This window comes from Pan paniscus, chromosome 21, assembly GCF_029289425.2.
Source record: "Pan paniscus chromosome 21, NHGRI_mPanPan1-v2.0_pri, whole genome shotgun sequence".
Classification (NCBI taxonomy): Eukaryota; Metazoa; Chordata; class Mammalia; order Primates; family Hominidae; genus Pan; species Pan paniscus.
The window spans coordinates 19262804-19277584 of record NC_073270.2 but is presented as its reverse complement, the minus strand read 5'-3'; the positions used below and the strand labels follow the sequence as shown (position 1 = coordinate 19277584).

At 44.0% G+C, this 14781-nt stretch overlaps 1 protein-coding gene across 9 annotated transcripts in view; it reads left to right on the top strand.

Annotated features, from left to right (window-relative positions):
- Positions 1 to 2383, top strand: part of DZANK1 (double zinc ribbon and ankyrin repeat domains 1) — an 84011-nt gene extending 81628 nt beyond the window's left edge. For 8 of the 9 annotated variants that reach the window (XM_034947689.3, XM_055104895.2, XM_063601109.1 and 5 more), the window contains 2 exons: positions 653 to 727; positions 1179 to 2383. In XM_034947689.3, coding sequence (XP_034803580.2) covers positions 653 to 727; positions 1179 to 1344 — 241 coding nt within the window. In that variant the 3' untranslated portion in view covers positions 1345 to 2383. The remainder of the gene's footprint in view (positions 1 to 652; positions 728 to 1178) is intronic. The other variant, XM_034947688.3, reaches the window with a different exon arrangement.
- Positions 2384 to 14781: the final 12398 nt, after the last annotated feature.

Genomic DNA, 14781 nt, shown 5'->3' with positions numbered 1-14781 from the left:
CCTGAGAAGCTACTATCGTGCCCAAGAGGTCCAAGCCAAAGTTAAGACTGTGTCCTCCCAGCACTTTGGGAGGCCAAGGCAGGTGGATCACGAGGTTAGGAGACCGAGACCATCCTGGCTAACACAGTGAAACCCCGTCCCTATTAAAAATACAAAAAAATTAGCCAGGCATGGTGGCATGTGCCTGTAATCCCAGCTACTTGGGAGGCTGACGCAGGAGAATCGCTTGAACCTGGGAGTCGGAGGTTGCGGTGAGCCGAGATCACGCCACTGCACTCCACCATGGGTGACAGAGCAAGACTCCATCTCAAAAGAAACAAGACTGTGTCCAATATGTTGCATAAACTCTTGCAGGCAATTTAGAACAATGGTATTTATTAGCATTTATTAAATCAACTACCAACCATATCCTTGTGGGTTTCTCACATTAAAAAATGAATGTGTTTATAACCTTTGCACTATCTAGTATCAAAGCTTACTCTCCATCACAGTATTCCTCCAAGAGAAAGGCAGAGAGAGGAGACTCAAGAGGTTTCCCAGGTTAGTTAAGTAGGTCGGTGAGCAAAACCAGGACCTTGGGTCACGTGCATCCTCTCCAGTTTCCTGATGATGCTAACTAAGGATTTAGCCAGGATTTTTTCCCCCTCATTAGGCTCAGAAATACAGCTCTTCATGAAGCAACTCTGCTTGGCCTTGCAGGAAGAGAGAGCATCGCCACTTTACTGGGGTATGTCCCCTGGCCTCTGATGGATACTTTTGAGGGCCACAGGGATCTCCCTAATGGCCTGTGATGATTTTAAGAGGGGCCTTGGTTCCTGAATTGCTGTCCCTGTCCATGGGGACCACCATCCCACCATGGCTTCCGGGGCACTGAGGGCTTTTCAAAGCGCAATGAAAATGTTGCCCCCATTAAACACACTCAGTTGTAGGACTTTAATGCAATGGGAACCAATGGCCAGGATTAGCAATTGGACATTTTGAAATCACAGAGCCTCTTTAAAGGTTTCAGGGTAGAGCCACCTCTGAGAACTGAAGTCACTGTGACCTCTTGGGGAGAGGTTTGGGGAGGTGGGACCAGGAGGGGCCCAGCCTGGCCTCCATGGTAGGGTAGAGTCAAGCTCTTAGGGTCACATGTTCAAGTCCTTCAGTGCACCTCCATTTCTCCATTTCCTTTGCAGATGCAATGCAAGCATCCAAAAGAAGAATGCAGGAGGCCAGACAGCATACGACCTGGCTCTGAACACTGGAGATGACCTTGTCACCTCACTCTTTGCTGCCAAGTTTGGCCAAGGGCTTGAGGACCAACTCGCTCAAACTAGGAGCCTCAGCCTGGATGACTGTTAGACCTGAGGCCTCCACGGGACTTCATTTAAGAATATGTGCATGGCTGGCACAGTGGCTTACGCCTGTAATCCCAGCACTTTGGGAGGCTGAGGCTGGCGTATCACCTGAGGTTGGGAGTTCAAGACCAGCCTGACCAACATGGAGAAACCCCGTCTCTACTAAAAATACAAAATTAGTCGGGCGTGGTGGTGCATGCCTGTAATCCCAGCTACTCGGGAGGCTGAGGCAGGAAAATCGCTTGAACTCGGGAGGCGGAGGTTACAGTGAGCCAAGATCGCACCATTGCACTCCAGCCTGGGCAACAAGAGCAAAACTCCATCTCAAAAAAAAAAAAAAAAAAAAGAATATGTGCAGCTCTGGCTATTCTTTAATCATGTCTTTCTGAAATGTGTATTTGAGATTAGAAATTGAGGTTGAGAGGAACTCAGGAGATTTTTTTTTTTTAATCATATGACAGTATAAGCCATCAGTACTAAATGGACAGCTCCCAGTATACTGTGGACTGTGATAAAATGAATGTATGTTTTTTAATGGTTTATTGCTGCAGGTTTTTTGTGTATTTGATTTTTAGTTTTTAACTTATTTTTCAATAGGTAATAATTGCATGTGGTTCAAAGCTAAAAGGTATGAAGTATTATGTAGGGATATGTCCCTCCCATCCTGTCCCACAGCCACCACCTCTCTCCTCAGCCAGCAATGACATCAGCATCGACTTGCCTTTCCCGGGGTTGTGCAGAGTTAGATATGCACATACATGTGGTATAAGCACATGTACAGAAGAGTACACATAGAATATAAACGTGTCTGTAGCACATATATATTCTTTCCCCTCTTTTAAAACAAATGGTAGCAAACCAACCACGCACTGTTCTGTATCTTGCTCTGTTTGCTTGATACATCTTGTAGGTGGCTCCTAATTACTATGTAAAGATTGACCTTATTTAAATTTTTTTTGTTGAAATCATCAATATTCTCATCATTATGGTGTGTTCTTTGATTGACAAATAGCTCTCAATAAACCACTTACAAGAATGTGTAATTTTGACTCGTTCCTTTCTTCACGTCATTATTTTAATCTTTGGGTGGTAATGCTGCAGTTGTGAAGTCCCTAACTAGTTTGTGTTAACATAAGTAATAGAATATTTATTAATTTGCTATAATTAATTCAGCACAATAAGTAATGGGCCTTCTTGAGGTGGTTACTGTTATCACCACCTGCTGGGTGGTGATACTTCCCTAGACTGGGCAGCTGCCTGTGGGAGGACAGAGGGTGCAAAGTCGCGGGAACACAGGCCCCTGGGCAGGCGCCGGCACTGCTCCTACCCCTATCAGCCCCTCAGCCACTCGTGTAAGGGAGACTGCTGCATGGTGGCCAGTGTCCAGGGAGACTGGGGTGTGTGATCATCTGGTCTGGGGCCTGTGGTGGTTTGCCCTGTGTCAGCTTGGCTGGGACTACTTTGCCCAGAATTCTCTTCCCTTATGGTTCTCTTCAGGGTTGGCCCCAAGAAAAACTGCATGAGATTCAGAAGATAGAAGAAAAGCAACAGCAGTCATGCTTGGATGGTGGCTATAGGGCACCAGGTGCCTCTGCCACTCACATCCTGTGTGAAGGAAGGGATGGAAGTGCTTGCCACCGCCGAGCAGCAAGCCCTGCCTTTGGGATGGAAGAGGATGGATGTTTATTGGGATCAACACTTGTGAAAAGATGTGCAGAGGGAGAAGTCAAGTGGGGGGTAATGGGGTTCAAGGCCATTTTCCCCAGACCTCAGGGAGCAGGGAGGGCCTCATGGACCCGTGGGTTCTAGAAACAATCGCCTTGGGGTTCTTGGTGGGGAACTTTTGTGCCCTGAGTGCAGGAACCACGCTTTCAACGCCTCTTAGGTTTTCCACACTCCCTCTTGGAGGATTCTACCTTCTGAAACCAAGAGAACCTTCCAGTGCCGGCTGGCCAGACTCAGGGATCTGTAAATCAGGCATCTGACGTCTCATGCTAGGGTCCTTTCCTTTCTCTAAAGCTCACAGCCTACATTCATCACCCTTGAATTTCACTCTTTCAGAATCAAACATCCGTTAAAATAGGACTAAAAAGTGAAAAGACAGCCTAATATTTAACACTTTCTGATGAAATCCTACAGGGTCATATAAAATGTTCTATTAATATTAAAGTACATATTTTTGGGAAAATTAAACACATTTTAAGGCAGAACATTTCTGATGTCAAAAATCATGTTGTTTTTTGTCCTTTCTAAAGCTTTCTTTTTCTTTTCCTGATGACAGGGCTTGTTGAGGGAACAGAGCCACTTTAAGTGAAAGGGAATGAGATTTTTAAAAATTTTTTATTTTTTAGAGACAGGGTATCTCTCTGTCACCCAGGCTGGAATGTAATGGTGTGATCATGGCTCACTGCAGCATCAAACTCCTGGGCTCACGTGATACTCACCTCAGCCTCTGGAGTATCTGGGAATTACAGGCACAAACCACTGCCCTCAGCTAATTTATTTTATTAAAAGCTTTTTTTTTTTTTTTTTTTTTTTTTGGTAGAGACAGGGTCTCCCTGTGTAGGCTGGTCTCGAACTTCTGGGCTCAAGTGATCCTCCCACCTCAGCCTCCCAAAGTGCTGGGATTATAGGCGTGAGCCACCACGCCCAGCCTGGAACAAGGAATTTATTAAAGGAGTTAGACTCTCTTCAGTGCTTGAGCTGGTTAGTTTGATGGTGGGCCTGAAGATGCTGTACCACAGCAGGGCTACATTCAGGAAGTACAGGTGAGCGTGAAGGGGACGAGCAGGGACAAGCTGGAACTCATGGGGACACATCTCTCTCCTCCACCCTCATGGTCACAGGCAACTTGCAGGAGATGCGCCCTTTCCCATGAAATTTGCCCCAGGCTGGGCTCTCTAGAAGCAGATGCCAAGACAGTTTGGGATGGAAGAGGATGGGTGTTTATTGGGATTAACACTTGTGAAAATATGGTGGAGAGGGCAGTCAACTGCTATGTGGCCCAAGAATGCCTCAGCCACCAGGTGGTGCTCCCATCAGCCAGAATTGCCCATCATGGTGTCCACTGTGCTTTTGTAGCCCTCTGGCAGATGGGAGCTTCCCCAGAAGGGACGGGACCTCAGGCAAGGCAGCTCTCTGAAGTTGCTGATAGCTGGAGGCCACCTGCTGCCGCACTCGCTACAGCCAGGGCAGCAAGCCCTGCCTGGAAAGAGGATGTGGGTGGTGCATCTCTGCCTGCCATAAAGCTGCCTAGGTGCCTGACCCAGGCTGCAGGACAGCTGAAGGCAGAGATCGGGGGGAGCTGGTGAAGCCACGGGCCTGGCTGCTTCCCACACCTGCCAGATGAGCCAGGGGTTAGTGACTGTGTCTTCCCTGGATCTGGTCCTAAGGCCATGTCCTCTCAAGGCCTGGTTGCTCTTCCTGGAGGGGCCGTGTCTGCTTTGCGGCCTTGTCCTATGTCCCCAGTGGACTTCAGTGGGCTGGCTTGCCATTCCCTCCTTTCCACTGAGGTGAGTGAGTTCCCATGCACTCATTGCCCATTTGGGTTTCTTCTATTTTTCTTATTGGCTTAGAGAATTTCTTTACATCCTCTTGAATCAGAGCATCTTCTAGAGTCCAGACAGTGCTGTCCAATAGAAATACAATCTGAGCCACATATACAATCATAAATTTTCTAGTAGCCATACTTCTAAAAGTGCAGAGAAACAAGCAAAATTAATTTTACTGGGATACATGGACAGATACTTTTCCAAAGAAGACATACTTGTGGCCAGAAAGCATATGAAAAAAAGAAAAAGCTCAGTGTCACCAATCATTAGAGAAATGGAAATCAAAACCACAGTGAGATACCATCTAACACCAATCAGAATGGCTATTTTTAAAAAGTCAAAAAATAACATGCTGGCAAGGTGTGGAAAAAAAGGGATGCTTATACCCTGTTGGTGGGAGTGTTTAACCGTTGTGGAAAACAGTATGGTGATTCCTGAAAGAGCTAAAAATAGAAATACCATTCAACCCAGCAATCTCATTATTGGGTATACACCCAAAGGAATATAAATCATTCTACCATAAAGACCCATGCATGTGTATGTTCATTGCAGCACTATTCACAATAGAAAAGACATGGAAACAACCTAAATGCCCATCAATGACAGATTGGATAAAGAAAATGTGGTACATATACACCATGAAATAGACTATGCAGCCATAAGAAAGAACGAGAGCATGTCTGTTGTGGGAACACGGATGGAGCTAGAGGCCATTATCCTTAGCAAACAAACACAGGAACAGAAAACCAAATATCACATGTTCTCACTTATACGTGGGAGCTGGCCAGGCACGGTGGTTCACGCCTGTAATCCCAGCACTTTGGGAGGCCAAGGTAGGCAGATCACCTGAGGTCAGGAGTAGAAGACTAGCCTGGCCAACATAGTGAAACTTCATCTCTACTAAAAATACAAAAATTAGCCCAGCCTGGTAGTGGGCGCCTGTAGTCCCAGCTACTCAGGAGGCTGAGGCAGAATTGCTTGAACCCAGGAGGCAGAGGTTGCAGTGAGCCAAGATCTTGCCGTTGCACTCCAGCCTGGGCGACGAGAGTGAAACTCCATGTCCAAAAAAAAAAAAAAAAAAAGTGGGAGCTAAATTATGAGAACAAATGGACACAAAAAGAGGGACAACACCAGCCAGGCGCAGTGGCTCACGCCTGTCATCCCAGCACTTTGGGAGGCCGAGGCGGGCAGATCACGAAGTCAGGAGATCGAGACCATCCTGGCTAACATGGTGAAACCCTGTCCCTACTAAAAAAATACAAAAAATTAGCTGGGCGTGGTGGCGGGCGCCTGTAGTCCCAGCTACTCGGGAGGCTGAGGCAGGAGAATGGCGTGAACCTGGGAGGCGGAGCTTGCAGTGAGCTGAGATCACCACTGCACTCCAGCCTGGGCGACAGAGTGAGACTCTGTCTCAAAAAAAAAAAACAGGTTGGGGGACAACACCCACTGGGGCCTCTCAGAAGGTGGAGGCTGGGAGGAGGGAGAGGGTCAGAAAAAATAATGATTGGGTACTAGGCTTAGTACCTGGGTAACAAAATAATCTGTACAATAAACCCCCATGATATGAGTTTACCTATATAACAAACCCTGAACCGAAAATAAAAGTTTTAAAAATATTTTACTAGAATAAATATTATTTCAACTTATAATTCATCTAAATTGTTAATGCAATATTCTATATATTTTATGTTATTTTTTCACACCAAGTCATTGAAATCTGGTGTGCATTTTATCCTTATAGCACATCTTAATTCAATTCACCACATTTTAAATGGCCCCTACCTGCACATGGGGGTTGGCTACAGCATAGTTCTAGAACCTTCTACCTATGTAATAACACACATCGAGGTCATTGCATTCTGATTCCCACCCCGCTAGGATACTAGCAGCGCAGATACGCTCACTTGAAGCTTGCATCTCTGTGGTTGGTGGGTTTTCCATGTTTAATTCAGAAGAGTTCCTCCCCATCACCTGTGCAAGGCCACAGCTCCAGGTGCCATGGTCAAGGTGCCCAGTAGGATAAAGGAAATTTACAGGGTCATTTATTTCTGTTGTCTCCAAGACATCTCTTCGGAGGACCTCAAGAACGCACATCACTTGCTTCTTTTCCAACTTCTATTTCTGACTGCTTCGAAGCCAGGTTTTTGCTTTTTCCTGGCCAAACAGAAAATAAAGAGCATCTCTTGGATTCTCATCCACCTTCCCGTTCTTCAAGTAATTGCAAACCCAGCCTCCCTTTGTGGTTTTCTAAGGGTATGGTCTTGTGGGAACATAGAACAGGCAAGGTAAAGTGACTCATTCTCTACTCTCCCCTCCTTTTCGTTGTAGATCCCAAAAAGAGAGCCAAAAGGCCACATATACCTTTGTCCCTCAATGAACAGGAAATGAAGTGTGTTACCTTCTCAAATGCACACACGGATGCAGTTAACTGCTGTGTGTTTTTCTGAATGGAAGGAAGAGGGGCCTGGGCCCACAGAGCCATCTGGGAGCCGCTTCTGTGATGGAGAGGAGTGCCCAGGTGGCTGCTGCTTCTGCCTCTCCTCGCTGCTGCTTCTGGTCCTGCTGCTGGAGGCCAGATCTGGGTGAACTGAGTGCTGGGAATTCAACCCGGAATCTAGATTTAGACTGCTAAGTATGTCCACAGAGTTCCCGAAATACATCAGCACCTGCTTCTGGAAGGCAGAGCATTTGGACATTCCGTGGGAACGCTCCTGAGATGTCTTGGTTCTTACTTGAATTGCCAACAAAAACACAGTTCCATCTCTCACCTCTTCCCTCTCCTTCCCCCATCTCCTTCTTCATCCCCTCTCCCTCAACTGGTTTTTCTACCCATTTCCCCCAAATCCTTACCTAACCCCAAAAACTCCCTCTATGTGCAATCCCTTTCCTTCTGCCAGGTCCCTGCTTTCCTGTCCACATCGTCTCTTGGCCTTTCTTTCTCTCTTGGGAAGTGATGGAAATGCATGGTATTATTTACCTAAATTAATTGACTCAAAATTTCCCTTTCACTTTCAATGAACCCTACTCTTTTAATGAAATAGTGACATTTTCTGTTTACCTAGACTACATAAATTTTACTTGTTGTATTTCTGTTAGTAAGGATATAAATCCCCTAGCTTTAATAGAACGTTGTAATTATAAATAAAATACTAGTTATTTTTAAATCTTTATGCATAAAACTAGAATAAAATTTTTATAGTGAAAATTAAGAATAACATTTTGAATATTATACAAAAAGTGGAAGTCCTATTTCTGTGGCTCTCATAATCCCCAGCAGTAACCACTGTTAGTGGATGTGCTGGCCGGGCGCGGTGGCTCACGCCTGTAATCCTAGCACTTTGGGAGGCTGAGGCAGGCGGATTGCATGAGCCCAGGAGTTCGAGACCAGCCTGGACAACATGTCGAAACCCCGTCTCTAAAATAAAAAACAGCGTATGTGCAGGCTTTGGAAACCTTTATCTTTCTCTGCAATTTAACCCCATATAAAATATATAGTTTTCTTAAAGTTTGAATACAATGTAATTATTCTGTAATTGGTTTTATTCATTTATACATCTTGGGGACCTTTCCATTATTTGTGAATTGACTAAATTCTTTTTAAGTGTTTTTTTAAAAAATATAAAACATAGACATACACCATTATTATTTTAACAGATTAACAGAGCTAACCAACATTTCTAGTCATGTGTCAATATTTTGTGAAGACAGAAGAAAGTAAAATCACTGGATTTAAGACTATGCATATTTTGAGTGTTGAAAGATATTGCCAAAATTTCCCTCATAAGAGTTGACAGTCCCACCAAAGTATGCCTTTCTCCACACCTCCCCAATTTTGCAGATCAAACACACATCATTGCCATTAGTTAGTTTATTTATTTATTTTTTTGCCTGTTCCTGATTTCTTATTAAGACTATCTCTTCCTGGATTAAGCGTTGGTAGGTACTTCCATGACTCACTCATCCATGTGCTTTGCCATTTTTTATTGGATAATTTCTCACGGGATAATTTCTGTTGGATAGTTTCTCATTGCTATAATGTCAGATTTCTTTACATATTCCTTACATATTCTGGATAATACAGGTGTCTTGTCCTTCTTGCCTTTTCTTTATGTATATTGTATACCGTCTAATAAATGCTTTATAGATTTGTTTTGTCAAATATTTTAGTTTTTTTAGGACTTCTGAGGTCTTTGACTTGCTGAAGTTCTTCACTATTCCAAAATCAAAACATTTTCATCTTATATTTTCTTCTAATATGTAAATACTTGTCTGCTTTATTTAGCTTTTTAGTTTATTTCCATTTATATTTCTAAAGGATACACGGACTGAAGTTTACTTTTTCCCAAGTGAGCAACCATCCCTTGTGCCAATACAGTTTTGGGGTCACTCATCTTTTCCACACTAGTTGAAAGGCCATCTTTATTTAGCATACCCTGAATTTAGCATACCCTGAATTCTCTTGTGTACAAAGGTCTGGCTTGATTATTGCAAAATGCTCTATAAATATCTTTAAAGTAGTCACTCCTATTGTCCTGCTTCAAAAAATCCTCTCCCTCTCCCCTCCCCCTCCCCCTCCCGTCTCCCGTCTCCCCACGGTCTCCCTCTGATGCGGAGTGGAAGCTGGACTGTACTGCCGCCATCTCGGCTCACTGCAACCTCCCTGCCTGATTCTCCTGCCTCAGCCTGCGGGTGCCTGCGATTGCAGGCGCGCGCCGCCACGCCTGACTGGTTTTCGTATTTTTTTGGTGGAGACGGGGTTTCGCTGTGTTGGCCGGGCTGGTCTCCAGCTCCTAACTGCGAGTGATCCGCCAGCCTCGGCCTCCCGAGGTGCCGGGATTGCAGACGGAGTCTCGTTCACTCAGTGCTCAATGTTGCCCAGGCTGGAGTGCAGTGGTGTGATCTCGGCTTGCTACAACCTCCACCTCACAGCTGCCTGCCTTGACCTCCCAAAGTGCCGAGATTGCAGCCTCTGGCCGGACGCCACCCCGTCTGGGAAGTGAGGAGCGTCTCTGCCTTGCCGCCCATCGTCTGGGAAGTGAGGAGCGCCTCTTCCCGGCCGCCATCCTGTCTAGGAAGTGAGTAGCTTCTCTGCCCGGCCGCCCATCATCTGAGATGTGTGGAGCGCGCCCTGCCGCCCCGTCTGGGATGTGAGGAGCACCTCTGCCCGGCCGCAACCCCGTCTGGGAGGTGAGGAGCGTCTCTGCCCCGCCGCCCCGTCTGAGAAGTGAGGAGCCCCTCCGCCCGGCAGCTGTCCCGTCTGGGAAGTGAGGAGCGTCTCCGCCCGGCAGCCGCCCCGTCCGGGAGGTGGGGGGCAGATCCCGCCCGGCCAGCCGCCCCGTCCGGGAGGTGGGGGGGCGCCTCTGCCCGGCCGCCCCTTCTGGGAAGTGAGGAGCCCCTCTGCCCGGCCGCCACCCCGTGTGGGAGGTGTACCCAACAGCTCATTGAGGACGGGCCATGATGAAAATGGCGGTTTTGTCGAATAGAAAAGGGGGAAATGTGGGGAAAAGATAGAGAAATCAGATTGTTGTTGTGTCTGTGTAGAAAGAAGTAGACATAGGAGCTTCCATTTTGTTCTGTACTAAGAAAAATTCTTCTGCCTTGGGATGCTGTTAATCTACAACCCTACCCCCAACCCCGTGCTCTCTGAAACAAGTGCTGTGTCCACTCAGGGTTAAATGGATTAAGGGCAGTGCAAGATGTGCTTTGTTAAACAGATGCTTGAAGGCAGCATGCTCATTAAGAGTCATCACCACTCCCTAATCTCAAGTACCCAGGGACACAAACACTGTGGAAGGCCGCAGGGTCCTCTGCCTAGGAAAACCAGAGACCTTTGTTCACTTGTTTATCTGCTGACCTTCCCTCCACTATTGTCCTATGACCCTGCCAAATCCCCCTCCGCGAGAAACACCCAAGAATGATCAGTAAATACTAAAAAAAAAAAAAAAAAAAAAAAGAAATTGAAAAGAGAAAAAAAAAATTCTTTACTATTCATAGATTTTCTCCTCTCCACAAACTCGAATTAGTCTATTAAAACTCTTAAAATTCTTCTTTAGATTTAATTGGGAATATCATGGAATTTAGACATATATTTGAGGGAGAATTGAGACTCTATTAATCAAAAACCATGGTAATCTTTCTATTTATTCTTGACTTCTTTTATATTCTCAGTAAAAATGTTAATTTTCTTCCTGTAAACACTATGTGTTTTTTTGTTCAGTTAACTTTTAGGCTCTTAATATTTTTGTTGTTTTAAATAGTATTTCCCTTAGTGATGTTTTCTTTTTTTTTAATTTTTAACTTAGTTTTTTAAAATTTAACTTTTAAGGTCAGGGTACATGTGCAGGTTTGTTGTATAGGTACATTTGTGTCACGGAGGTTAGTGTACAGATTATTTCATCACCCAGGTATTAAGCCTAGTATTCAACAGTTTTCCTGATCCTCTCCCTCCTCCCATCCTTCACCCTCCAATAGGCCCCAGTGGGTGTTGTTCCCATCTATGTGTCCATGTGTTCTCATCATTTAGCTCCCACTTATAAGTGAGAACATGTGGTATTTGGTTTTCTGTTCCTGCATTAGTCTGCTAAGGATAATGGCCTCCAGCTCCATCCATGTCCCTGCAAAGGACATAATCTCATTCTTTTTTATGGCGGTGTGGTATTCCATTGTGTACATGTAGCACATTTTCTTTATCCAGTCTACCATTGATTGGCATTTAGGTTGATTCCATGTCTTTGCTATTGTGAATAGTGCTGCAATGAACATATGCATACATGTGTCTTTATAATAGAATGATTTATATTCCTTTGGGTATATGCCCAGTAATGGGATTGCTGGGTTGAATGGTTTTTTTTTGTTTTGGAATCTTGCCTGGACTGGAGTGCAGTGGCACGATCTCAGCTCACTGCAACCTCTACCACCTGGGTTCAAGCGATTCTCCTGCCTTAGCCCCCAAGTAGCTGGAATTACAGGTGTGCGCCACCATGCCCTACTAATTTTTGTATTTTTAGTAGAGACGGAGTTTCACCACATTGGCCAGGCTGGCCTCGAACTCCTGGCCTCAGGTGATCCACCCACCTTGGCCTGGGATTACAGGCATGAGCCATCGCGCCTGGCCTGGTAGTTCTGTTTTTAGGTCTTTGAGGAATTGTAACACTGTCTTCCACAATGGTTGAACTAATTTACACTCCCACCAACAGGGTATAAGCATCACCTTTTTTCTGCAAACTTGCCAGCAGGTTTTTTTGTTTTTTCTTTTTGACTTTTTAAAAGTAGCCATTCTGATTGGTGTTAGATGGTATCTCATTGTGGTTTTGATTTGCATTTCTCTAATGATCATTGATGTTGAGCTTTTTTTCACATGATTGTTGGCCACATGTATGAAAAGTGTCTTTTCATGTCCTTTGCCCACATGGAATTGTTTTTTCTTCTTGTAAATTTATTTAAGATCTTTATAGATGCTGGATTTTAGACTTTTGTCATATGAATAGTTTGCAAAAATTTACTCCCGTTCTGTAGGTTGTCTGTTGACTTTGTTTGTAGTTTCCTTTGCTGTGCAGAAGCGCTTTAGTTTAACTAGATCCCATTTGTCAACTTTTGCTTTTGTTGCAATTGCTTTTGGTGTCTTCATCATAAAATCTTTGCCTATTCTATGTCCAGAATGGTATTGCCTAGGTTGTCTTCCAGGGTTTTTATAGTTTTGGGTTTTACATTTAAGTTTGTAATCCATCTTGAGTTCATTTTTGTATATGGTGTAAGGAAGGGATCCAGTTTCAATCTTCTGCATGTGGCTAGCCCATTAAGCACCATTTATTGACTAAGGAGTCCTTTCCCCATTGTTTGTTTTTGTTAGGTTTGTCAAACTCAAATACTATCAAGTTTTGACTCTATTTTCTCACCTGGCTCCTTGCTGAAAACTCTTTTTTGGTGCTAACAATTTTCTGAAGTTTTATAATTACTGAGAAAGTAAAAATTAATTCAGGCTGAGAAAGTAAAAATCAGTCTGGACTTTCGTCAAGCTGGGATAACAGACACAGATAAAGCCAGCTGCAAATTTAGAGCAGACGACTTGTCTTCTGTGAACAAGCCACAGCTGTGAAATGCCATTAACAACCCTCTCTTTGAGTGACTACTGGTTTCTTACTATGGAGGAATTTTGTTCTCAAAAATTATAGACTGCCAGGAGCTTTGCTATTTGAAATTAAATCAGTATGAATGAAACATCCCACTCTTGCCTGGGGGATCGAAGTCACTTTGACACAGAGAAGCAGCCTCAATTTCCAACCCTGGTGCAGAGCTTCAGCACAGAGGTTTACAGACACAACTTTTTACATCTCTTTTAACTTTGTAGTTTCCAAGAACATAAAACCCTGGGCCCATTTTCCAGTCCAAACGTGGTGATGACCTTTTACATATAGCTCTGCTTTATTCTGAGCCTATCAAAAACCTGTGTGTTTAAATTTTGACTAAATTTCATCCTTCTTGAGAGTCCTGGAATTACTAAATCTTTTCCTTTGTTTTTCCTGTGAATGGACTCCTTGTTGCAATGAATCAAATAAACCTGACTTTGTGAGACTACTGGTTAGGCTGGGACACTGCTTTAACTTTGTTCGTAAATCATCTGAAAAAATGAAAAAAAATACATACATGTTGACTCTTGTCCATTTTAATATCATGCCTCTCACTTATCTGTAATCCTGGAAGCACTACAGCTTCTAGTATATCACTAAATAGAAATAACGGGCATCTTTTAACTAACTCTTAAATTGTATTATAAATATTTCTAAAGTTACTTTAGTAGAATGTTATTCAAAAATTCTGGTAAATACTTTTTTTTTTTAAATTATTGTGACAGAATCTTGCTCTGTTGCCCAGGCTGGAGTGCAGTTGTGCCATCTCAGCAAACTGCAAGCTGATTTTTGTATTTTTAGTAGGGACGGGGTTTCATCATGTTGGCCAGGCTGGTCTTGAATTCCTAACGTTAGGTGATCCACCCACCTAGGCCTCCCAAAGTGCTGGGATTACAGGTGTGAGCCATCACACCCAGCCTCAAGTACCTATAATTTTGTTGTGGTAGGAACATCTAAAGTCCACTCCTAGCAATTTTGAAATATACAATACATGACTATTAACTATGGTTGCCATCTGTGCAATTAATCACCAGAACCTATTCCTCTTACCTACCTGAAACTCTGTAATCTTGGACAAAAGTCTCCCTTTTCCCCATCCACCTCTGCAACCTCACACCCTGGTAACCACCATTTTACTTTATTCTTCTATGAGTTCAACCTTTTTTTTTTTTTTTTTTGAGATGGAGTTTTGCTCTTGTTGCCGAGGCTGGAATGCAATGGTGCAATCTCAGTTCACTGCAACCTCTGCGACCTGGGTTCAAGCGATTCGCCTGTCTCCAGCCTCACAAGTAGCTGGGATTACAGGTGTGCGCCACCATGCCCTGCAAGTTCAACTTTTTAAGATTCTACATATAAGTGAAATCACGCAGTATTTGTCTTTCTGGGCCTCGCTTAAGGAAATTATTATTTTTTGTGTGTAAATTTAAGGGATACAAGTGCAGTCTTGTTACATGGTTATATCGCGTAGCAATGAAGTCTGGATTTTTAGTGTAACCATCACCCAGATATGTACATTACACCCACTAAGTAAGTTCTCATCCCTCATTCCTCTCCCATCCTCCCACCCTACTAAGTCTCCAGTGTCTATTATTCCACTCTCTATGTCCGCATGTACACATTATTTAGTGTCCACTTAGAAGTGAGAACATGAGGTATTTGACTTTCTGTGTCTGAGTTGTTTCACTTAAGATAATGGCCTCCCGTTCCATCCATGTTGAAGAAAACGTGATTTCATTCTTTTTTTATGGCTGAAGACTATTCCAC